We start from the raw sequence: 25,532 nt of genomic DNA, 5'->3' as shown, positions 1-25,532 counted from the left end.
AATGAGTAGAGGTTATGGTTCTTCATTTCTGAAATTGATAAAGCTCTAGTCTAGTATTTGACTTATTTTGTTCAATATTTATTCCATGTTCCCTTGGCTTTCAGCCAGAAATCTAATAAATATAGGGTTTTTTAAATCAAGTAGGCTAACCAAAACTTCATTCCTGAAGGATTTGAGCCTCTGCCAATGTCAGGTGTTGTAATATTCCTCTAAGTAAACATGAGAGTCTAACATGGACGCAGCTTGGACCTTTGTCCATATTCCTTCTGGCTTCCACTGTATTGCAGTAACTGGATTTCCCATTGGTGGATGGATTATTAATCACTGCAATCAGTACCAGAATACTCACTTTGCCTATTGTCTAGTAATATAAGGAACTTTAAATGGCCAAATGTAGTTTCAGCTTCAGTTCAATAACAGCACTATATATAACCATACAGAAGTATTTTTCCTTTGAGTACAAAAATAGGCTGCCTATGGAGATGGGAAGAAAATTTTTTATGGGTATGTTTTTGTGAGAATTCTTTGGCTAGAGGCTATATTACATGGGGAACTTTAATAACATACAAGGCCATAGTAGTTAAAAAGCAGTGTCTTTGGCAGACCTTGCGAGGCAGAGGTCCGCAGGGTACTGGCAGAGAGAAATCTTGTTTAGCTAATAACTCTTTCCTTTTGAGAAACAGCTGTTTCTACTGGGGCATTTTCGAGAATAAACACCACATCTTAGAACTCCCGGTAACCCTGTGACCTCAGCTGTCCATTCTGGACCAGATGTTATCTGATTCACTTTTGTCATTAACATAGATGAGGGTTTTTCAACCTTAGCACTATTGATATTTTGGACTGAATTAGTCTCTCTCCTGGGGAACTGTCCTCTCTGCTGGGGAACTGTAGAATCTTTAGCAATCTGGCCTGTTGACTAGTTGTCAGTAGCATCCCCCGATTGTAACAATCAAAAACATCTCAAAACATTGCTAAGTAATTAGCTAAATTTCTATGTTTTGCCCCTGGAAGGCAAAATTGCCCTTAGTTAAGAACCACTGACATAGATGCATCCTTTCATTTTCCTGAAGTCCTGAGCAAGTTGTATGATCAGATTCCCATCCTGCTTCCTACTGTCGTGCAGCCTCTTTTCATTCAGCCCCCGTCTGGCCTCATGAGGGTTTGGTATAGATAATTGACTGATGTTGAAACTCAAGCCCAATTTACAGATGATTCAGTGTAATATGTTACTACCAGCTAAAAATGAAGTGGCGGGGGGCATAAACCCCCACTTATAGGTGGCAGCAACGTGCAGTGAAAAAGAAAATTTTCCTAGGGAGTTCAATATGAATTTCAAGCAGTCCATATTGTTGTCTCCTTGGCTAGAAAAAATATGGTATGAAATAAGGATTATGTATATTCAAGGAGAGCAAACTAGTAGTTTGGCTGGATTGCCAGGGACTTGACAAAGGACTGGTGCCAACTTAAGAAAGGTTGGGAAGAGATATATAGATGGATCTCTTTAAATGGACCCAGAATTGAGAATATTTCTGAGCTATGTGAATGCTAACAACAAAGCCTTCATTGTGAAAGAGGCTCTAAATAAGCAGGTGGACAGCATAACCTATACTGTAGATGGTCGTCTCAGTCAAGCCAATGCTTAATGGGAGCATAAAAGCTAGGATGGCGGGGTAGTCTTCAGATGGACCCACATTTTCAAAGGCTTTCCTGGCTGCTGCTGCCTTTCTATCTCTGCTGCCCCATTCCCACCCCACCATCTTCTCTACCTCTCCCTCTTTGTGTCATCATATCTTGGGGAATGAGCCAGCTACCTGATAGCCAATTAATTGCATTAGATGAGGTAGCACTTAGCAGTTTTGTCCCCACTGGTAGATATACTATGGTCTTAGATTTGCTTTCCCTGCCTCTGGCAGCCCTACTGTTTACTGCATAATTTATACATTATCATGGATTCCCACTGCATTGCTCAGGCCAAGGAACTTAATACCCTGAGGAGGTAAGACAATGTGCTCAATTGCTCACTTCCTTTTTTTTTGAGAGTCTCACTCTGTTGCCCAGGCTGGAGTGCAGTAGTGTGATCTCAGCTCACTGCAACCTCCACTTCCCAGGTTCAGATGATTCTGTCTCAGCCTTCCAAGTAGCTGGGATTACAGGCATGTACCACCACAACTGGTTTCTGTATCTTCAGTAGGGACAGAGTTTCACCACGTTGCCCAGGCTGCTGTTGAACTCTTGGCCTCAAGTAATCTGCCCACCTCAGCCTCCCAAAATGCTGGGATTACAGGTGTGAGCCACCACACCTGGCCACACTCAGTTCTTATTTTGTTGACTTCTCTCTTATAATGCACCTTAAACACTGAAATAATCTATTCAAGAGTTAGTTATTAAGCTAGCTGAGAGTTAACACTAAAATGGCATCTTTCTGGATGCAATGTATGTTTTTATCCAAGAGCTGATTTTTGCTCGTTTCTCCCATGCCCATATTACATGGGTTCAAGAACCAAGACATTGCCAGATGTTTCTATTACACCCAGTGGCCCAATAATAAAGTTTTTGCTTTCTGTTCCTCTGACTCTGAACTCTGTTTTAAAGGTTTTAGTACTTAAGGAAGGAGTTCAAAAGGAAAACTGGTTCAGAAGAAATGGAAGTTCAAACTGCCATCTGGTAATTTTAGATTCTGTATGCCATGAATAATCATACAAAAAAGAGGGTCACTATATTAGTTGGCGTGTTTTAACATTATAATACAAATGATGCCACAGAATAAGCAAGGAAGAATATAGAAGGAAAATATATTTGTTCTTATACTGCCATATACAGTGGCAAAAGATGAACTAAGAGCTGAAATGTGTCAGAAATAAAGCTTTGGTCACCATATCAGGGAAGAAATTTAGCCAAGGTAGTAGCCAAAGCAAAGATAAAATAGAATACATGTGTATAGAAGGGAAGGTGTCATGACCAAGTGCTTAATTTTAATAAGATAGTAACTTCAATCTGTATTTTCTTGCTCTCGTATATAAAGTGTATTTTAACCAATTTCCCATCTTTTTGTCCTTTTTAAAAATACTGTTCTAGTTCACATAAAAAAACAATGTCTTGTCTTAATAAGTATTAAAATGACTAAGTAATTTGTAGAATATCAGCAAGATAATGTGGCAAAACTAGAAGGGACACAATCTGAAGGTCCTGGCTTTGGTATTGGATATAGTATATAATGGCTACATTGTTACATATGAGTACTGTTGTAAATTTAAGGGTGAAAAGAGAAGCTGACCAGCAAAGAGTGTACAGTGATTATTTGTATCTGTGGTTGTTCAATATCCATTCGACCATCCCAAAATAATTTCAGATGCTGCCTTCAACTAGAGAAGCCAAAAGAGTAGGCACACAGTCTAGTCTTGGCCAACTGGGCACTCTCTGCAAGGATCCATCTATATACATTATCCGGACCAGGATATCCCCACTATCAGACAGTCCCTTTGCTTCATTCTCCTTGACTCTCTGGCACTTTCTAGGTTCCTGCCCACCGGTCCTGATTCCCTTTTCCTTAGTCAGATGGTGTGATAGTTAATATTAAGTGTTGACTTCATTGAAGGATGCAAAAGTATTGTTCCCAGGTGTGTCTGTGAGGGTGTTGCCAAAGGAGATTGACATTTGAGTTGGTGCACTGGGAGACACAGACCCACCCACAATGTGGGTGAGCACCATCCCCTCAACTGCCAGAGAGGCAATAATAAAGCAGGCAGAAGATGGGAGAAGTGGACTTGGTGAGTCTTCTGGCCTCCTTCTTTCTCCCATGCTGGATGCTTCCTGTCCTCGAACATGACTCCAAGTTCTTCGGCTTTTGGACTCTTGGACTTACACCAGTGGTTCTCGGGCCATTGGCCACAGACTGCAGGCTGCACTGTTGGCTTCCCTTCCTGTGAGGTTTTGGGACTCGGACTGAACCAGTACTGGCTTCCTTGCTCAACTTGCATACGGCCTATTGTGGGACTTCACCTGTGGTCGTGTGAATCAATTCTTCTTAATAAACTCCCTTTCACGTATACGTATATCCTATTCTGTCCATCTACAGAACCCTAATACAGATGGTTTCTGGCACTTGACATAATCAAGAGAATGGGCAGAAATGGGAAAATAGAAATCTTTTTAAATCTGACTTACCAGAAGTCTCTCAATCACATCTTTTCAAGGAAACTACTTTTCATTTTGGATACTGTCCCTGCTTCTTTGGTGTGAGTCTCCATCGATTGTATCCTTATCTTTCCTATTTCCAGTCTTTCTTAAGTGTGTGGTGGGGGCGGGGGTGCTACTCTGCTGCTTCTGCTTTTTATTTGCATTCTTAGCTCTTTAGTTTTCAACCTTATGTCCTGATAAATGTACTTGAAGTTACAAATCACTTTCACACACAGTTTTCTCTAGGTCCCACAAATTCTGACATCTAGTATTTTCACTGTAGTTTAAGTATTTTGTTAAGTATTATTCTTCCCATTTGACAGGTAAGGAAACTGGGAAATGCTAAGATATTAAGTAACAGCTGTAGTTAAAACTCATTACGTTATATAACTAAAGAATCATATCTTGGTAACTACAGTAATATTCTTTCTGATAACACTTAAACAAGGTAGAACTGAATTTGGGGACATAATAAATTCTTGATGAAACAGCAAGATTAATAATAACTAGTTTAATTTATTCTAAAATGTCTTTTCAAGTCCCTGAGACTAATCACTAGCCACAACAATACTTACATCCTGTGGATCTTTCACAAGTAATTAAATGGAATGCTGTAAGCTACATATAAAGAGATGAGATCACCTGAGTCAGTTTCATAATAGAGATGGATTCCAGCTGCTAGATAAGCTCATTTTGACTTGTTTTGTTGCAAATGACAAAAGCCAATGTTAACAGCAAAGGCCAAAAGAGAGAAATTTATTGATTCATGTATCAAGAATGGCAGGATTGCCACCGGGCATCAGGGACCAGGGTAATGCCATTAGCAATATCCCTATCAGCCTTATTCTTTCCCACTGAACCTGGCTGAACTACAGCTGCCAGCATTTCCGGGGCTTGTATTTTCCCAGCTTCGTCACATCTTAATTTCAAGTTGAAAAATCCTGGGAAGAGACTTACTTCATTTAAGTCATTTCTCTATTCTATTCATTGTAGCCAGGCAAAATGAGATTAGGATTAGCTCAGCCAGAGTTAGGTAACTATCCTTCCCTCATCATTCTGGATGATTTATATTTGGACTCTATGTCAGACGGGAGAGAGGAGGGTCATTTCCCAAAAAAGGGGAGTAACAGTCCAGAAGAAATAGGATTCCACAAAAATATCTTACAGATACATATCTCTCTATATGTATCTATATTAATACATATTTTGTAGGTATATATAGTCATGTTTGGCTTAATGACAGGGATATATTCTGAAAAAAGTGTCATTAGGCAATTTCATCATTGTGTGAACATCAGAGTGTACTTACACAAACCTAGATGGTATAGCCTACTAGACACCTAGGCTATATGGTATAGCTTATTGTTCCTAGACTATAAGCCTGTACTGCATGTTACTGTACTGAAAATTGCAGGCAACTGTAACACGATGGTAAATATTTGTGTATCTAAACAGAGAAAAGGTATAGTAATAAAATGCAGTATTATAATCTTACTGGGGAATTCACTGTCATAAGCACAGTTTGTTGTGACCAAAATGCTGTTATATGGCACATGACTGTCTAGGGTCTACGTATCTCTGGGGTCTACTGTTAATAACTTTCTTAGTCATTAGACACAAAGAATCTGGAGGGAGCCACTCACATTGGTGGTGGGTGGGAATACAGAGGGGTGGAGAGAAGATAAATTACTTGTATACATCTTTGCAATGAAAGGGCCCTTTGGAGTCAAAGGGTGAGGAGTTTAAGGGTGCAGGAAGGAAGGCAGGGAGTGAAAACAGATTCACTGCAACCACCACTCTGGTAGGAATACTTAAGCCATGGGATTGATATTTAGATACCCCCAAACACACACTCTTCAGATAATTTAAATTGGAGCAGTATTAGTCATTTGCAACCAAAGAGTTTTGAATAGTAAAAGAAATGCTAGACTTTTAGAAATCTTGTTTAGTCAGTAAGAACATTCAGTAGATAATAAGGGAACACACTGCACAAATTCATTCCCACTTAGCCTGAATAAGCAGTCTGACTACACAATGCTTTCTTATTGTAAGTTTTCCTATGGCCAGGGAAAACAGCTTTGGAAATAGCCCATCTTTCTAAAATTGAGGTAACTTTCTAAATATCAAAGGTGTTTAATAACAGAGGGGAAAAATTAAGGCTTCATTACTTAGAAAACAAAATATCACAATTACAGAAGCGCATTTAAAGAGGAAAATTATAAAATTATATGAACTATATGTAGTTTTTAATATCTAGTATCAAAACACCTCTTCTACTTTGGTAACTAAATTTTTGAGATTAAGAACAAACTAGTTCAATCATTCTCACATACAAAAATTTCATGTTTATATTTATTAAAAACAAAATAATGCAAGTTCTGTTAAAGAACAATATATACACCAAGATAAATATTTGGAATTGTGGAAATAGAAATAGTAAAAATTTCAAATTTCTCAATATTTTAATGACTTAAATAATTTACCTGTTTTCAGGCATTTTTTGTTAAAAATAAACTTATTTAATTTTAAATTTAGGTCAATGTGCTTTTTTGCTTTTTTTTAAAGAAAAAATTAGTAAAAATGGCAGGTACTAGGTTTGCACTAGCTAAAAAAATATTTACAGTTGTCTAGATGTAATAATTTTAAAAACATACAAATTCAATGTGTAGTATGAAAATACATTAAAAAACACATAAGGAACTATGCCCCATAAAAATATAAATGCAACTTCTATTAATTATATGAATATCAAAAATTAAATATTCTGATTTAAAAGTAGCTTCTATGAAAGTCGGAGTAGTCGGCATTATCTGCTTTCCTAAATGTATAAATAAGAAGTATTTCTACCTTAACTAAACAGAAATATCAGTATTTCTTAGCAAAAAATGTAGTACATACATGAAAAGGCAAGCATTGTCCTGTATTCAAGTTTTTGAGTTTAAATTACATTAAAATGTTTTCTACAACTTGAAAGAACTACACACACAAAAGTAAAAAGATGAGGTAAACATCTTATACTCTGAAGAAAGTACTTAATACTCAGATATTGCCAATTAATCTGTATCTTAATACTCAGACATTCTAAAACAATGCTTTAAAAGGTCTTCCACAATGATGATGATTGTGATAAATATCTGAACTACATAATGAACAGCAGGTTTCTCAGTCTTCTGAGTAGACGATGATGCTCCTTCTTGTTATTAGAAAACAATCATGATTAAGTTTTGCCAACAATATTGCTCCAGTGTGGGTTTACATGAGGCACCATGCTACAGTAAGAGCAGCTACGATGCCATTCAAAATCGCCATGCTATAGCCCATGTGGAAAGAATGTCCAGTCAGTTTCCTAGAAAAAAAGAAAAACACAAATCAAAAAAGGAAAAATGTAATGTGGTATAAAAAAGACACCAAAAGTTTTCATCAAAAATACTTATGACCTTGGAGTGTATTTCCCAAACGTTCACATATGAATACAAAACTTAAAAAAAGAATATTGGACATCTGCAGGATAAATAGTAGATAGCTCTTATTAAGTTCTATGTCAAAACTGTACTGGTTAACAAATATAGTTGTTTCGATTTCATTACTGATGAGTAATGCTGAGTTTCATCCCTATATTTCTTTACTGTGTTTCATTGTCACTGTGTGTAGCCATAACCTAATTCTAAGATATAAGTTTTGTTATTTTACAAACAGTTCTTTCATTAATTAGCAGTGTGTTTCCCTGCTGTCTGTTCTTTAACTTAAAATACATATTATTTCAAGTATTTGTTCTGTTTGCACCACTTTTAGGTTACATGAAGGAACTCCCTATGTCATTTATAGATATTTCAGCTATAAATCTAACAGGTTACTTAACTGAAGTGGTTTTCAATTGAGTTCTTAAGAATCAGCAAAGACACATCTCTTTTATGATTGCTAGGAGTGCCGACGAGTTTAATAACTTTTATTGTGCATGATATGCCCTGACATTTGTTTCCTTTATCTTGTAACAATCTTACAACAGTTTTTCCCACTAACTGTATTGCAATAATACTATTTGCTTATCCTAATAAGAATGAGACATACTAAAAAGAAAACAAGGTAGTATCCCATTGGGACTCTCTAGAAGGCAGAACAGAATACTCCCCCTTCTGGAGCATAACAAATTGAGGACATACAGGAAGATGTACTAGCAGAAGTAAAAGCCAAAAGACAAAAGCAGTAAGGGCCCCGGACTGAGAGGGTCATAATACCCATATCCTGTCCTCCTTTCCTAAGGAGTAGCCAAAGCCAGAGAAGCACTTAGCTCTGAATTAACACTTGAAGAGCACCTCATAGTGATTCCAGTTGCACAGTATCTGTGACAGAGACTGAAGAAGGTACATTCTTCAAAGGACAGCCCTTTGCATTCATCTGAAGCTACACAGACCCTGATGCTTCCTGACGGTCCCCTGCTCTGTTCCAAAGGAGTTATTATTTACTCTTTTGACTCAACCTTTCTTTACCCAACTAGGGCTAGTCTAAGATGCTTCTCATGTGCTATTAAGGGTTAACCTACCTAGCTATATTACCTATCTATGTCGTAAAAGTTATAATGCTTTGTCCCTTTAAAAAAGAAAGTCCTCAAATATATACTGATGACTAGTGAACAGAAACCTAATCATAAAATTGAACAATCAGCATTATCATTCATCATAAAATATTTAGTGATGATCCAAAAAACTTTTAAATTAATACAGTTCAGTCTTCCATATCAGCGGGTTCCATATCCGCAAAATGAACCAAGCAGGTAGAATATATTTGGAAAAAACAAATGCATCAGTACAGAACACGTATAGACTTTTTTCCCTTGTCAAACCCTGAACAATACAACAACTATTTATAAAACATTTACATTGTATTAGGTATATTATAAATAATCCAGAGACGTTTTAAAGTATATGAGAGGATAGGCTTAGGTTATACGCAAATACTAAGCCATTTTGTATGAGACTTTGAGTATCCCCAGATGTTGACACCTGTGTGGAATCCTGGAACCAATCCTTTACAGATAAAGGGGGATGACTGTACTCACCAGATAAAGTTAATCATCAAAAGGTTCCCAGAGTTAATTGTTCTATTTTAGTAGTTGGTGATCCTCACAATCCCACAAAAATAGAAAAAACTTTAAAGTTCAGTTTACTAAGCCGACAACTACAATGTTGGTATAATTGAATTTCACTGAGATGTATATGCTCAAATGTTCAGTGACTTCCTTACTAAGCAGGCAGAGCAATGCATTTTAATGGCAATGAAAAAATGCTTGGGAGTAGTGGTTCCTAGTCTTTCTGTCATCTCAAATGTACCATATTCCCACTGGGAACACTGTAGCAATTGTCACAGACTACTGCTAGGCAAAGGACTTAAATCTTTGAAAAATCACTTAATTTAAAGCTTCTTTTCAAAATATTCACCATGATTTTCCTCTTTGGAGGAAGACACAGACAGTCCCTGCAGGCTTTCTCTCTTGTGACTCTAATTTGTGATCTCTAAAGTCTGTTAATAAAGACTGAAGAAATTATGGTTCTCCTTTGTCAAAACTCTATAGAGGACTTGTTTAAAAGTGACTCAAGTAAAATGAAAATATTATCTTTAATTAATGAGTTTAATATCTTCAACAAATGATAATTGAATACTATGTCTACCTCATTCAATCTATATCTATACATGCATTTCACTTTTTTAATCAAAGCATACTAGTAAAATACAAATGTCTAACATTTGTATACAGTTCAATGAATTTTTACTGTGGTAGACTCTCATGTACTCACCGACCACATAAAGATAGAGAACGTTTCTGGCACCGCAAAAAGCTCCCTTTTAAATATTCAACTTAATCTCCTGCAGATCTTGAGGTAACTGCAAAACTGAGGGCTGTCACCAGGATTAGTTTCACTTGCTCTTGAAACTACATCTACACGGCATCATACAATATATAGTTTTCTGTGTCTGGCTTCTTTTGCTCAGTACTGTCTTTGTGAGATTCGTCCATGTTGTAGTAGTATTAGTTTGTTCTTTTTTACTGCAGTATATAGCAACATGTATTTACTGATTTTACTACTGATAGGTGTTTCCAGTTTGGGGCTCCTACATATAGAGACACTGTGAACATGTTTTCGGTGGGTGGTGGGCATCTGCACTTATTTCTCTTGGATAGATCCTAGGAGTAAAACTGCTGAGTTATAAGGTAGATATAAATTAGGCTTTAGTAGAAAGCATGAAACATTTTCCCCAAATAGTTGTACCAATTTACATTCCACTAGCAATGTATGGGTTTAAGTTGTTCCACATCATCATGAACACTTCATATTATCAGTGTTTTAAATTTTAATCATTTTAGTGGGTCTGCAGAGTATGTTGTAGTGGTTTCAGTATTTATTTTTCTGATAACTAATGTACTTACTGACCATTCAGAAAGCCTCTTTTTTGATGTTTGTGTTCAAAACTTTTTCTCATTTTTTCTATTGGTTTATAGAGTTCTTTACATATTCTAGATACCAATCTTTTGTTAAAGATATATGTTGTGAATAATGTTTATGGTGTGTCTTTTTTTACTCTCTTAATAAGATCTTTTGATAAACAGAAGTTCTTAATTTGAATAAAGTCCCAGTTAGTATTTTAAAAAATGGCTAGTGCTTTTGGTGGCTTTTTCATTAAATTTTTGACTACTCCAAGGTTATGAAGATACTTGGTATCTTAATAAGGTTTTACTTTTCTTCTTTTGATATTTAGCTCTATAATTCATCTCAAATTAATGTGTATTTTTTGTGTTACAGGACAACTGAACACCAAAGAATGAATTTGGTCCTCTACCTTACACAATATACAAAATATACTCAAAATGGACCAAAGACCTAAATACAAGAACTAAGACTATAAAAGTCTTAGAAGGAAACATAGGTATAAATCTTCATGACCTTGAATTAAGCAACAGATTCTTAGATATGACAACAAAAGCACAAGAAACTAAAGAAAAAACATAAATTAGACATCATCTAATTAAAAACCTTTGTGATTCCGAGGACATCACTAAATGAAAACCCACAAAATGGAGGTAAATATTTGCAAATCATATATCTGATTGGGTCTACTATCTAAGATATAAAATAACTCTTATAAGTAAAAAATAAAAAGACAAAGAGTCAAATTTTTAAAAGGATTTGAATTTTTAAATTCAAATTTTTAAAAGGATTTTAAGAGGATTTGGATAGACAATTATCCAAAGAAGATATACATACAAATAGCCAACAAGGACATGAAAAGCTGATGATGCTCAATGTCATTAGTTATATGGAAATGGAAATCAAAACCACAAGAGATACTACGCATCATACTCACTACTTGGATGGTTATAATTTAAAAAAAGAAAAAGAAAACAAGTGTTGGTGAGGATGTGGGGAAATCAGAAGTCTTTTTTTTTTTTTCCAGAAATAAAACCTTATGTTTATGGTCAGCTGGTTTTCAACAAGTGCTAAGACAATTCAATGGGTAAAGAATAGTCATTTCAACAGATGGTGCCATGACAAATGGATATTCACATGCAAAAGAATTAAGTTGGACCCCAACATCACACCATATAAAAATTTTATTATTATTATTATTATTATCATCATACTTTAAGTTCCACAATAAGATACCATCTCACACCAGTTAGAATGGCAATCATTAAAAAGTCAGGAAACAACAGGTGCTGGAGAGGATGTGGAGAAATAGGAACACTTTTACACTGTTGGGATTGTAAACTAGTTCAACCATTATGGAAAACAGTATGGCGATTCCTCAAGGATCTAGAACTAGATGTACCATATGACCCAGCCATCCCATTACTGGGGATATACCCAAAGGATTATAAATCTTGCTGCTATAAAGACACATGCACATGTATGTTCATTGCAGCACTATTCACAATAGCAAAGACTTGGAATCAACCCAACTGTCCATCAGTGACAGACTGGATTAAGAAAATGTGGCACATATACACCATGGAATACTATGCAGCCATAAAAAAGGATGAGTTTGTGTCCTTTGTAGGGACATGGATGCGGCTGGAAACCATCATTCTTAGCAAACTATCACAAGAACAGAAAACCAAATACCGCATGTTCTCACTCATAGGTGGGAACTGAACAATGAGATCACTTGGACTCGGGAAGGGGAACATCACACACCGGGGCCTATCATGGGGAGGGGGGAGGGGGGAGGGATTGCATTGGGAGTTATACCTGATGTAAATGACGAGTTGTTGGGTGCTGACGAGTTGATGGGTGCAGCACAGCAACATGGCACAAGTATACATATGTAACAAACCTGCACGTTATGCACATGTACCCAGAAGTCTTATACATCGCTGGTGGGAATGTAAAATGATACAGCTGCTTTAGGAAACAGTTTGGAGGTTTCTTAAACCCAACATATGACCCAACAATTCCACTCTAGGTATATATCCAAGAAAACTGAAAACAAGTTCACACAAAAACTTGTACCTCAGTGTTCATAGCAACATTATTCCTAATAGTCAAAAAGTAGAACTACCCAAATGTCTATCAACTGATGAATGGATAAAAAAATGGTATACCCATATGGAAAATAATTCAGCCTTAAAAAGGAATGAAGTACTGACATATGCCACAATGTGGATGAACCTTGAAAACAGTATGCTAAGTGAAAGGAGTAAACAAAAAAGAATACATTAAAAAAAAAAAATCTGTATGATTCCATTTATATGAAATGTCCAGAATAAGCAAATCCATAGACAAAAAGTAGACAATGGGTTTCCAGGGGATAGAGGGAGGGGGAAATGGTGGAGTGATTGCTAATGGGTATGGGGTTTTCATTTTGGAGTGACAGAAATGTTCTAGAATTAGAAAGCAGTGATGGTTGCTGAATATTGTTATTCAGTAGTTTTTAGTGAAAATATTAAAAACTACTGAATCATTTTAAAAGAGTAAAGTTTTATCCTATGTAAATTATATCTCAATGAAAAAAAAAACCACTTTACTGTCAGACATTAAAAGAGAACCTGGGCCAGGCCCGGCGGCTCACACCTGTAATCCCAGCACTTCACGAGGCCGAGGCAGGCATATCACGAGGTCAGGAGATCTAGACCATCCTGGCTAACACGGTGAAACCCCGTATCTACTAAAAATACAAACAATTAGCCAGGCATGGTGGCTGGCGCCTGTAGTCCCAGCTACTCAGGAGGCTGAGGCAGAAGAATGGTGTGAACCCGGGAGGTGGAGCTTACAGTGAGCCAAGATTGAGTCACTGCACTCCAGCCTGGGAGACAGAGCGAGACTCTGTCTAGGAAAAAAAAATAAAAAAAAAGAAAGAGGACCTGAATGAAGGGAGGTATCTATCATAACGTGGGAATACTCAGCACTGCAAAGGTGTCAATTTCTTTCTTTCTTTTTTAAATAAACACCTATAAATTCAATGAGATCTCAGTAGTAGTTCAATAGGATTTTTCTTGGTAGAAAATTGACATTTTGTGTTCTCACTCACAGGTGGGAATTGAACAATGAGAACACTTGGACACAAGAAGGAGAACATCACACACCAGGGCCTGTTGTGGGGTGGGTGGAGGGGGGAGGGATAGCATTAGGAGATATTCCTGATGTAAATAACGAGTTAATGGGTGCAGCACACCAACATGGCACACGTATACGTTTGTAACAAACCTGCATGTTGTGCACATGTACCCTAGAACTTAAATTAAAAAAAAAAAAAGGAAATTGACATTTTGATACTCAGTTCACCAATACAATAAATGTGCAAAAAGAATAAATATTCTAAAAATTCAAATCATAACCTACAATCAAAGTAGTTTTAAAAAGAAGTAAACTGATGCAGAAATAAAAAAGACATTTGAATAGACTACAGACTACAGGATCTAAAAACAGATCTATGTTTCTGAGTGTATGTATGTGGGTGGTAGTGAGGAGATGTTTTACCAATAAGGCATTTTTAAGTCAGAGGAACAAAACCTACAATTATTTCTTTATAGGTTCTTTCCTCCTTATTCCTAAGAATCAGTTTTTTATTTAGCAGTATAGAAATAATCAAGATTCAGCTTATTTTCAAAAGAGGTGTCATATCTACATGGAGTAAAAAGAATGGTGGCTTCCTTTCAGTCTTCTGCTTTTATTTTTTTTGTTTTTGAGACAGGGTCTCACTCTGTTACCCAGGCGGGACTGCAGAGGCATGATCATGGCTCATTGCAGCCTCCACCTCTAGGGGCTCTGGTGATCCTCCCACTTCAGCCTCCCAAGTGACTGGTGAGGCAGGAGAAAAGGGTCTAGGGGCAGGGAATCCGAGGCCAGTCTGTGCTAACTTCCTAAAAGAGAAACACCAAGGTCTGGGGGCAGGGAATCTAAGGCCAATTTGTGATAATTTCCTAAAGTTCAGTCAAAGGGAAAACACCTGGGTCCAGGACAGGGAACCTAAAGCCAATTAATGCACACTTCTTAAAGCTAAACCGAAAGGAAAAACCCCATCTCCCCACGCCAGATTAACAAAGGATCAAAGACTATTATTCTCCCTACAACCTTCCCGCTTCCACTACATCTCAGATGGAAAGGGCAAACGTCCTGCACAGGATGCCAATTCACCTCAGCCTTTAATTAGCAAAAGACCAAATCCTTCATCCAGATGAGAGGCAGCCAATAGGGACCTCAAAAGGAGTACTTAAAACCCTGAGAACTTTGTAACCAGACCCTTGAGCCGCTTACTCGGGCCCGATTCCACCCTGTGGAGCGCTTTCTCGCTTTAACAAATCCCTGCTGTTGCTGCTTCATTCATGCATTTTGTTCCTTTGTTACTTTGAGGGTTTTGTTCATTTCTTTGTTCAAAACGCCAAGGACCTGGACAACTCACTCAAGGCCTTCCTTCAAGTAACCCTGGCACTACAGGCATGCGCCACCAAACCTGGCTAATTTTTTGTAGAGATATGGTTTTGCCATGTTGCCCAGGCTTGGTTTCAGTTTTGTTCAGTTTCATCATGGAGTCTACTATGGATTCCAAAATGGTTCTTATTATTGCAAGTCATGACCTTTTATTTCCATACTCTGAAGCAGGAAAACACTGTTATGGTTAACAGAAGGGTAGAGGGGTTTGAAAAGACTGAGTGGAGAATATGTAATTTTTGTTCATTGGTTCTTCTACAATTTCATGAAGAGAAACATAAGGGAAAGGAAAGGACCTAATCCCAGAAGAATAAGCCTGATCAGGAGAAGCAACTTACCTTTATTATGTAATTTAGATCAATATAGCAAAATGACTATAATTTCTGAAATCCTGTGTAACAGTCTAACATGGTGATGGGAATATAAATTAATATAGCCATTACGGAAAACAGTATGAAGTTTCTAAAAAATCTAAAAATGGAACTACCATATAATCCAGCAATTCCACTACTGGGTATTTATCCAAAAGAATGACAATCAGTATATTGAAGAGATACGTGTACCCCACATTTACTGCAGCACCATTCACAATAGTCAAGATATGGACTCAATCTAAGCGTCCATCAACGGATGAATGGATAAAGAAAATGTGGTACATATACACAACAGAATACTATTCAGCCATTAAAAAGAATGAAATACTATAATTCCTGGCAACATGGATGAGTCTGGGGGACATTAAGTGAAATAAGTCAGGCATAAGAAGATAAATATCACAAGTTCTCACTCACATGTGGAAGCTTAAAAAAAAACGAGCTCATAGAAGTACAAAGTAGAATTGTGGTTATTAGAGGTTGAGAACGGTGGTGGGGTAGTAGGGGAAGAAACAGCAGTGGGTGGGGTGGGGGAGGATAGCAGGAGGTTAGTTAATGGATACAAAATTACGATCAGACAGGAGGAATGATTTCTACTGTTCTATAGCACTTTAGAGTAAATATGGTTAACAATAACTTACTGCATATTTTCAAAAAGCTTTAAGATTTTGAATGCTCACAATACAAAGAAATGATAAATGTTTTCAGTGACAGATGCGTTAATTAGCCTGATTTGATCATTATACATTGTATCAAACTATCATTCATTCTGTATTCCACTAATGAATATGATTATTATGTGTCAACTAAAAATTAAAAAAAAGTCAAGCATGGGAAAATTGATCAGATAAAAATTAAAAAATTTCCATTCAAGTAAAACTATAGCATTATTTATTATTAATACTGCCAAACTTCAAAAGTGGGTAGTGGATAAGATTGCATTACTGAATGAGGTAAAAGATAAAAACAAGAAAAAAAATCCCATGGTTTCAATGGCAACATAATAGAAATGTTGCACTTTGAAGACCTTCCATTTTACTTCAAAATTTACAAGGCTTATATATTTTTTGAAAATGGCATGACTATTTGTGGAGATGTTACTACAATTATTATTTGCATATATAAATGTGACAGATTAAAACAAATTCACAAAGAAATTCTAAGTTGCTGACATTCTCTCCATATACTTAAATACACTGAATTTTCCTAAAACATTCCTTTGCTTAAAATGCTTTTGTGTTAACTGGATATAAAATGTAAACGAGCAGAGCAAACAATATTATTAACAAGGCTAAGTTTCCTTAATGATACAAGTTTTGATCCAGGTTTTAACAGGTACAGCAATGGACTGACAGACAAAAGAGGTATCATCATGTAAAGGGAAAATAAAAGAACCAGAAGTGGAACTCCAACTTAAGATTTCGTGCTTATCAGGAGAAAAACTGGATCAGATGAACCTAAGGTCACTTCTATTTCCTTCCTTCCTCCCTCCCTTTCTCTTTTTTTCTTTCTTTTCTTTTCTTTTCTTTTTTTTTTTTTGATAGTCTTGCTCTGTCACCTGGTCTGGAGTGCAGCGGTGTGATCTTGGCTCACTACAACCTCCGCCTTTCAGGTTCAAACGATTCTCGTGCCTCAGCCTCCCAAGTAGCTGGGATCACAAGCGCAGGTGCCATCATGCCCAGCTAATTTTTGTATTTTTAGTAGAGATGGGGTTTCACCATGTTGGCCAGCCTGGTCTGGAACTCCTAACCTCAGGTGATCCACCCAGCACTCCCAAAGTGCTGGGATACAGATGTGAGCCACTGTGCCCGGTCTTAGTTCTACATTTCTGTAAGTATTCCAGGTAGCAAGAAATAATCCTAAAAAACACCTCAAAGAGATTATGTACAGTTTTTTACCTATTAAAACAGGTTATTGGTCAACATTACCTGTACTTAAAACTAGAACAATGATGCAGAGGATATAACTACATAAATATTTTAGTCCCAGAGAGTCAATTAAGGAAACCTATCTATGATGAAAATTAATGGATATAATTTAACCTGCTACTTCAACACTGTAAGACGTGACTGTTCATTTGACCATATGAAAGAATAAGTAGCAAAATAAATAGAGTACTCAATGGCAAAACCGGAATGTTTCTTCAAGTAAAAGTTAGGATTCCTAAATGTGGATTTTATTATGCTGAGATAAAGTTCTTTTATACTGCAAAACATTTCTGAAATAAAAATGAAAATAAATAAAAAATATTATTCAATAAGTCTAAAACGCGAGTGGAGATGTAGTTACAAAGAAAGGCTCATTACAACAGATCTACTTCCAAATCCTGAAAGATAAGCTATATAGAAGGTATGACCTTTTTCTGATTCTAGAGAACTCCTTTCAATAATAAAAAATTCTACAATGAAGTACTTACGTGGTCCCTGATAGTGGTTAAGAGTTCAAGCTCTATGATTAGATAAACAGGGGTCTGAGTGCCAGCCTTGCCTCTTACAAGGAGTATGAAGAGAGCAACATTGTTTGACCTCTTTGACCTTCAATTTCCTTCTCCACACAATGGAAACAAAAATAGAATCTACCCTTACAAAGCTGTTGTAAATACCAGGTGTCTGGCACATAGTAAATGATCAATACATCTTAGCTATATAGGAAAGAAACTTAGCTGCAGAAGAGATTTTTAAAAATTCTCCTGACATCGACTTAGATTCTCCCCTCCAAGTAAAACACCTAAACCTAAACTTGCTTTAAAACCAAAACAAAAACACAAACAATCGTAGTATAAAGGCAAACCCAGGAAGTAGATGGAAGAAAGAAATGGGAGAATTAGAGGTTTCTCTCTCTCTCTCTCTCTCTCTCTCTCTCTCTCTCGTGTGTGTGTGTCTGTGTGTGTGTGTGTGTGTGTGTTTTCTGCTTGATATTACCCTCTTCCTACATAACAACTTCTCCTTTTATAATTCACTGGAGAACCCAGACTTCTATTATTTATATCTAGATTTTATTCTGTGGAAATATGTCTAGCAATATATTTACATTACTATTAAATAGTAACTTGCAAAGTGAATATATTATAAAAGAATTATATTTTAATTATTTTCATTTTTCAGGAATGGAATACATTTAAAATATAAGATTCAAATGAATTCAATGACTTTGGCAATTTAAGTGGCTATATTCTTACATCTTGAAGCATAAATTAAAGTACTGAATAAGCAACTTCCAAAAATTCCAAATAAATTACCTTAAAAAGAGACAGAATAACAGAACTGAGCAGGTCTCTTGTCATGTTTCAGTTTGTTTAATTGTTTTTATGCTAGTTTTGGTTGATCTGAACTGAATCTCTATACCACAGTACTAAACACCAGACTCCACTCTGTTAGAATAATTGTTCCATGCCCTATTTATTCCTGTATTTTCTTTCCCTCGCAGGTATTCCCACATGTCAGAGATGCTTTTATGACAGAACTCTTGTAATTTAAAATAACAACTTCATTTCCAGCTGATATTGCTTTAAGCAGAAAGCTCTCTGTGCTTGCCAGCATAAGAAGTTATGTTAAAGGCTCATATATAGACCCAACTGGCTATTCGTTTCCGTGTCTGACTGGCTCAGAGGGAGAAGGCATGAGCAAGATGGTACTAATCTATTCCCCTTTCACACATCTGAGCTGCCTTTGATTTCTCATTCTGTCCCTAGCCCAGGAATCTCTAATTCCTGAAAGTTTTTAAGCTGTATATAAGCTTTGTTTGGAGTAACTACCAGTTAGTTCTTTATCTGGAATCAAAAGATCTTAACACTAAACCTGAAGCTTGAAAAACAAACAAACAAACAAAACCAAGCAACACTATATTTTATTAACTTAAAAAGCATTTCCTTTTTAGAAACATAAAACTACATTAACTTTATTGTATCCTTTTGTCCTAAAAATTACTTGTTAGAAATTGCTGAAGAGCAGACAAAGTTGTATGTATTTCAATGAACTTGACCATTGTTACTTAAGAAATCGGGGTTAGAATTTTAAAGAGAATGCTTCCCTAATTTCACCTCTTTGCTATGTCTCTCATTAAGGAAATAATAACACACATGACTTTGCCTCTTACTTTTTACTCTAAAGTTCTTTATAACTTCCTCAATTCCCTTTTCATTCACCAAGATTTACAGAATACTCGGTATCAGGTATTAAATTACATATGGGAGATACAGAAATGAGTAGGGCTGGATGCGGTGGCTCATGCCAGTAATCCCAACACCTTGGAAGGCTGAGGCAGGAGGATGGCTTGAGGTCAGGGGTTCCAGACCATCCTGAGCATATAGGGAGATTTTGTGTCTACAAAAAAAATTTTGGCCAGGCATGGTGGCTCACGCCTGCCATCCCAGCACTTTGGGAGGCCAAGGTGGGTGGATCACTTGAGGCCAGGAGTTTGAGACCAGCCTGGTCAACACGGTGAAACTCCAACTCTACTAAAAATACAAAAACTTAGCTGGGTGTGGTGGCCTGTAATCCTAGCTCCTCTGGAGGCTGAGTCAGGAGAAGCGCTTGAACCCCAGGGGGCAGAAGTTGCAGTGAGCCAAGATCATGCCACTGCACTCCAGCCTAGGTGACAGAGTGAGACTATCTCAAACCAACAACAAAAAATAAAAATTAAAAAAAAAAAGAGAGAAAGGAGTAGGAGTCAGTACTGCCTTCGAAGATAACAGAATCTAGTGACATAGTAGACTAACTTTTGCAGGCAGTATTACTGGAACATAAAGGAGCCATTCAGCTTGCAGAAGGGGAGAAAAAATTTCAAGGAAGAGCTAATCCCTAAACTAAAATTGAATATGAGGGATTTAGTGTTCTAAACACCTAACAGTATGCCCAGAAGCAAGAGACAATGGAGAGTACAGGAATGTCAACAGTTTAATATGATCAGAATGAAAGACCTGGAAAGCCAGCTCTCTCCTCACTGGAGTTTAGTCATGGCTATACTATTCACAGGACTATTTTAACCTACCAGAAAATCTAATTCTCAATCTTTAAAATGAAGACAATAATTCTTTTCATTAGTGTTCTTATAAAAACTAAATGAGATAATATTAACAAGTACTTCTTGGTTGGGCGTGGTGGCTCATGCCTGTAATCCCAGTGCCTTGGGACACTAGGGCAGGAGGATTGCTTGAGCTCAGGAGTTCCAAGACTGGCCTGGGCAACTTAGTGAGACCCTATCTCTACAAAATAAAAATAAAAATAAAAATAAAAGACTTAGCCAGGCATAGCAGCACTCGCCTGTAGTCCCAGCTACTTGGGAGGTGGAGGCAGCAGGGTTGCTTGAGCCCAGGCACTTGAGGCTACAGTGAGCCATGATTGTGCCACTCTGCGCTTCAGCCTAGGGCAACAAAGCAAGACCCTGTCTCAAAAAAAAAAAAAAAAATCTCAGGATAAATAACAATTATCCAAGAAAAGATAACTGGCAACTTGTGGTAGTCCATGGTCACACTTCTAGCTCAAAAAACCTTAAGAAAAGAAAACCTCTGACACTCTATCTGCTTTATCATCAGACATATCTGTTGCTTTAGTAAACTTACACTTATTGCCTATGGGGTACCATTGTTTTTACTCCATTTTAGAGATGAGGAAGTTATAGCTTGGATACACTAACTGACTTGTTCAAATGTCCTTCTGCTAGGGTAGGGCTGGATTTGGAAGCTACGTCTCCTGACTTCAATACCCTTTTTAATTGTATCAAGCTGCCTCTGGTAAGTTATAGGTTATTAAACAAAAAGGGTTCCAAGTACAAAACTGGCAAGCACTGTCTCTCAAGTATTTCTTATCAGTATTGCTCTGGGCATAGGGATACTTGTGCCTTTTCAGCTACTCATTTATAACACTGTAAATAGCACAAGCAAGAGCAGTCTGGCAAGGTGGCTCATGCCTGTAATCCCAGCACTTTGGGAGGCCGAAGAAGGTGGATCACTTGAACCCAGGAGTTTGAGACCAGCTTGGGCAACATGGCGAAACCCCGTCTCTATAAAAAATACAATACAAAAATTAGCCAGATGTGGTGGCGCATGTCTGTGGTCCCAGCTACTCAGGAGTCTGAGGTGGGAGGATCGCTTCAGCTCAGGAAGCAAAGGTTGTAGTCAGCCAAGATCATGCCACTGCAATCTCGCCTGGGCAACAAAGTGAGAACCTGTCTTTAAAAAAAAAAAAAAAAAAAAAGCTACAAAGCAAACACTTATTAGCTGTATCACTTTATGAAAACAAAACCAATAGTTAATACAATTTCTTAGAGGATTTTGTTACATCTATGTACATCTCCATTCAGAACAGTAATGAAATATATCTTACAAGATATGCATGTACTTTAACCCTTTACTTCAAGAAGTTGCAGTGCAATGCCATCAATATATTCATTAATAGTGACAGCACTGTAACTTATGGCTCTGAATAGTCCCCAGATAACGAGATTTCATGATACTCAAGTATCAAGGCCAAGTTCCTGATCCATCTCTTTTGTCAGTAGCTTTTCTCTCCTACTGCAATTAGCCATCTGACATCTGTTTCATTAGTTCATGGCAATAAAGAATCTGATTTGACAAAGAGGCAGCTCTCCAGAATCTGTTATCAAAGTAGTAGAGTCACTTCATTGTGCTCAATGTTAAATCTAGTCTGCGTGGAAAAGAAATTTCTAATTTGAATACTAACTAACCCACTGTTTTTGATCTCCAAGGCTTATATATCTGCCCGTCAAGAACCTGTAACACTTGTATATTATTTTATGCTAAAGATGTCCACAGATACTTATTTCCAAGGAGGAAAAGTCAATGCTTATATTTAGTTACGAGGATAGGCTAACTGTATTAAAGAAAATCGAGTGCTGCTGGAAATTTCAAATTTCAAGCAATTCAAGCAAAAATCAACTTGTTCCCTTTTCTTGAATTGCATATTATGATTTAACTGTTTTATTTGTTCTCTATCTTCGTAACCCCCTCAATGTGAAGAAGTCAGAGAAAACTCTAATAATAATGTTTTAAAGACCCAAATTAATGTTGAATAGAAAAGTAATATTATAATACGGGATGCCAATCCTGAATCCTGAATGTTCCAGGAAATTCACGTGTCAAAGTATTTTACTATCTGTTGCTCCCTACTACAGTTAACAACATGCTCTCACACACAAATGTTAGCATCTAATTACATACAGAACACTTTACATAGAAAGTAACACATGTAAAAGATTAACAGATCACGTTACTCTCTAAAATAGTTAATAAAAACAATTTACCAAAAATTAATTCAAACTAAAATTAACTTGTTCCCTTTTCTTTCTCACTTATAATTTATTTTGCAGATTCCAGATTGCATTGTAAGGCAATACAATTTTTTTAAACAAGGATGCACATAATGTTACATTAAATAAAAATTAAATTAAAAGCATATTTTCTAAAATTGAGTGTATGGTATTTATCAAATGTTATTTGTGGTTGGAAGAAGAAGAAATAGACGGTAATTCATAGTGATCAGACAATAAAGACTGATAGCATGAGGAAGGTAGCAGATACCCTTTGATTTGTATATTGACTGTGAAATAATGCAAACTGCCAATCTAATCTCATGGATTATATTTTAAGCAGGCATTTGTGAAAAAAAGACACCACTCTTTACCTTGGCATATGCCTAGAAATCATGATATAACACTAGTAACTGTGAAGTTTCCCTGCATTTTGACCATGAACTCTGTATCAAATAAGTCATACAGGGTTATTTGATAAACACAACCAATAATACATCGAAAGAGGAGATACCAAACTTCAAACTTCTCTAAAAATATAAGAGTAAATTTATGCTGACTTCTATAAAATAGACATTCAACAGTGTCTTCCAATCTGCCTAGGAAATGCACAAATGTAATTATTCAAAGGACACCTGAAGAACAAATACTGTAACTTAAAACTGAGTCTAGTTATAATAAAAATATAATAATTTTGCTTGACTTCTAATAATTCAAAATGACTATCTGTGAGATGACTTTGAAGGCTTTGGTCTCTTTTAAAAGCTATGTAGGAAAATTTTAAATGATGCCTTTAAAAAAACATTTTTAGCATAAACATAGATATTTAAGGTCATTAAACTGAACAAAGAGTTGTACTCAAGGTAGAGATTTATTTTCTTTTTCTTTCTTTTTTTTTTTTTTTTTTTTGAGACAGAGTCTCGCTCTGTTGCCCAGGCTGGAGTGCAGTGGCCGGATCTCAGCTCACTGCAAGCTCCGCCTCCTGGGTTTACGCCATTCTCCTGCCTCAGCCTCCTGAGTAGCTGGGACTACAGGCGCCCGCCACCACGCCTGGCTAGTTTTTTTGTATTTTTTTTTTAAGTAGAGACGGGGTTTCACCGTGTTAGCCAGGATGGTCTCGATCTCCTGACCTCGTGATCCGCCCGTCTCGGCCTCCCAAAGTGCTGGGATTACAGGCTTGAGCCACCGCGCCCGGCCGAGATTTATTTTCAAAACAATTCAGTCTATGCCTCAAAAAGACTCATATTCAGTTATAAGATTCAGGATAAGAAATCTCTTAGCATAGAAGTCAATTGAAGATTTAAGAACTGAGACATGCTCCAAAAACTACAATGCTGTGACTGCAAGACATGTTATTTCTATAGCATATCTCAAAAGAGAGAGAAAATCATTTAAAATCAGTTTCTCACTAGATGATTCAACAATCCAAGCTTTGGATTCAGATATCCAATTCACCAGAAATCTTACCTTTATATACCTTTGATCAGCATAAGCTTGTAATTTGAAATTTTCAGCAGTACTTTATTTCCATTTACAGAGTTGGCCTATCCTCATAACTTTAAACACAAGCATTGATTTTTTTTTCCTCCTTGGAAAGAAATATCTGTGGATATCTTTAGCATAAAATAATAGACCTATTAAGGAGCTTCCTTGGCATAGTAACTCCCATCACAATGATTTCAGCTACAGAAATCATTACATGCTAGGGGTGCTTGCCACTGTATTCTGTATACTTAGGTTATGCAAATTAACTAGATTTAAAATTAATAAACCAAGTTTACTTGCCAAGAATGACTTATTTTGGAATCCCCAGGTTGTTTTGTATTCCTACAATGTTAATGTCCTACTGTGAAGGTTCAGTATGTGCTGTTAAATTTGACGTTTGATCAAAATTGTGAACGTTTTTTCATGTCAGCAATAAGACGCATCACTCATGTTATCATTTTTCCACTAAACTTACTACTATAGAGTAACATTTCTATCCTAGATGTGACATTTATTATCAGAGTGGTTTTTATTTCTAGCATACTGAATAACTATGAACCTGCAGCTACATACTTTCACCACTAGATGAAGCTTGAGCATAGGTGATGTGAAATGTGGAATGCAGTCTTAAAGTGGAATACAGGTACTACCAGAAGACAATGGAGAAGACAGAGAAAGTTTGATGTTAAGAACAGATTTTGATTTAGCAATATTGTGGGGGCAAAACTGCCACATAGCAAAAGCTCAGAATGCCTGTTAATCGTCAATAAAATGATGCTATTTCAATTAGTGAAATTCCTCTTACTGATGATTAATTTCATAATGCAGAGGAGATAAGTTAGCTAGTACGGTGAATAAAAATAAACACAGAGTCAGTTGCAAACTATGTTACTTGCAAATTACTTGACTTTGTGCAAGTGGCTTAAACTTCTGAGACTTGATTTCTTTGTTAAAAAATGGAAACACCAGACTAATAGTAAAACCTAAGAGATGGGTGGCTTAGGAGGGCATTAGTTCCCCCATAATGTTTAATAGGACTCTCTTAAAACATCCCTAGAAATCCTAGAATATTAGCTTAAAAGGTATAGTTGTTCAGGAAAACACACTGTAAGGCACAGCTAGTATCCACAACTAATATTTTCCCAATCAAAAGGACTTAAAAGTTCTGCTGCCACTGGCCAAGCCTAGAACAATCCCCAAAGTTCTTTTTCTTTTTCTTTTTTTTTTTTTAAAGAGCGTATCTTGCTCTGTCACCGAGGCTAGAATGCAGTGGCATGATCATAGCTCACTGCAGCCTTGAACTCCT

At 36.7% G+C, this 25,532-nt stretch overlaps 1 protein-coding gene across 2 annotated transcripts in view; it reads right to left on the bottom strand.

Moving 5' to 3' along the window:
* Positions 1–6,109: 6,109 nt before the first annotated feature.
* Positions 6,110–25,532, bottom strand: part of ARL6IP6 (ADP ribosylation factor like GTPase 6 interacting protein 6) — a 45,035-nt gene continuing 25,612 nt past the window's right edge. For both annotated transcript variants that reach the window (XM_003907482.3, XM_021923626.2), the window contains exon 4: positions 6,110–7,525. In XM_003907482.3, the coding sequence (XP_003907531.1) occupies positions 7,432–7,525 (94 nt within the window). In that variant the 3' untranslated portion in view covers positions 6,110–7,431. The remainder of the gene's footprint in view (positions 7,526–25,532) is intronic.

The sequence above is a fragment of the Papio anubis genome, chromosome 10 (genome assembly GCF_008728515.1).
Source record: "Papio anubis isolate 15944 chromosome 10, Panubis1.0, whole genome shotgun sequence".
Lineage (NCBI taxonomy): Eukaryota > Metazoa > Chordata > Mammalia > Primates > Cercopithecidae > Papio > Papio anubis.
The sequence above is the reverse complement of the archived record's forward strand: the minus strand, read 5'-3'. Positions and strand labels throughout refer to the sequence as shown.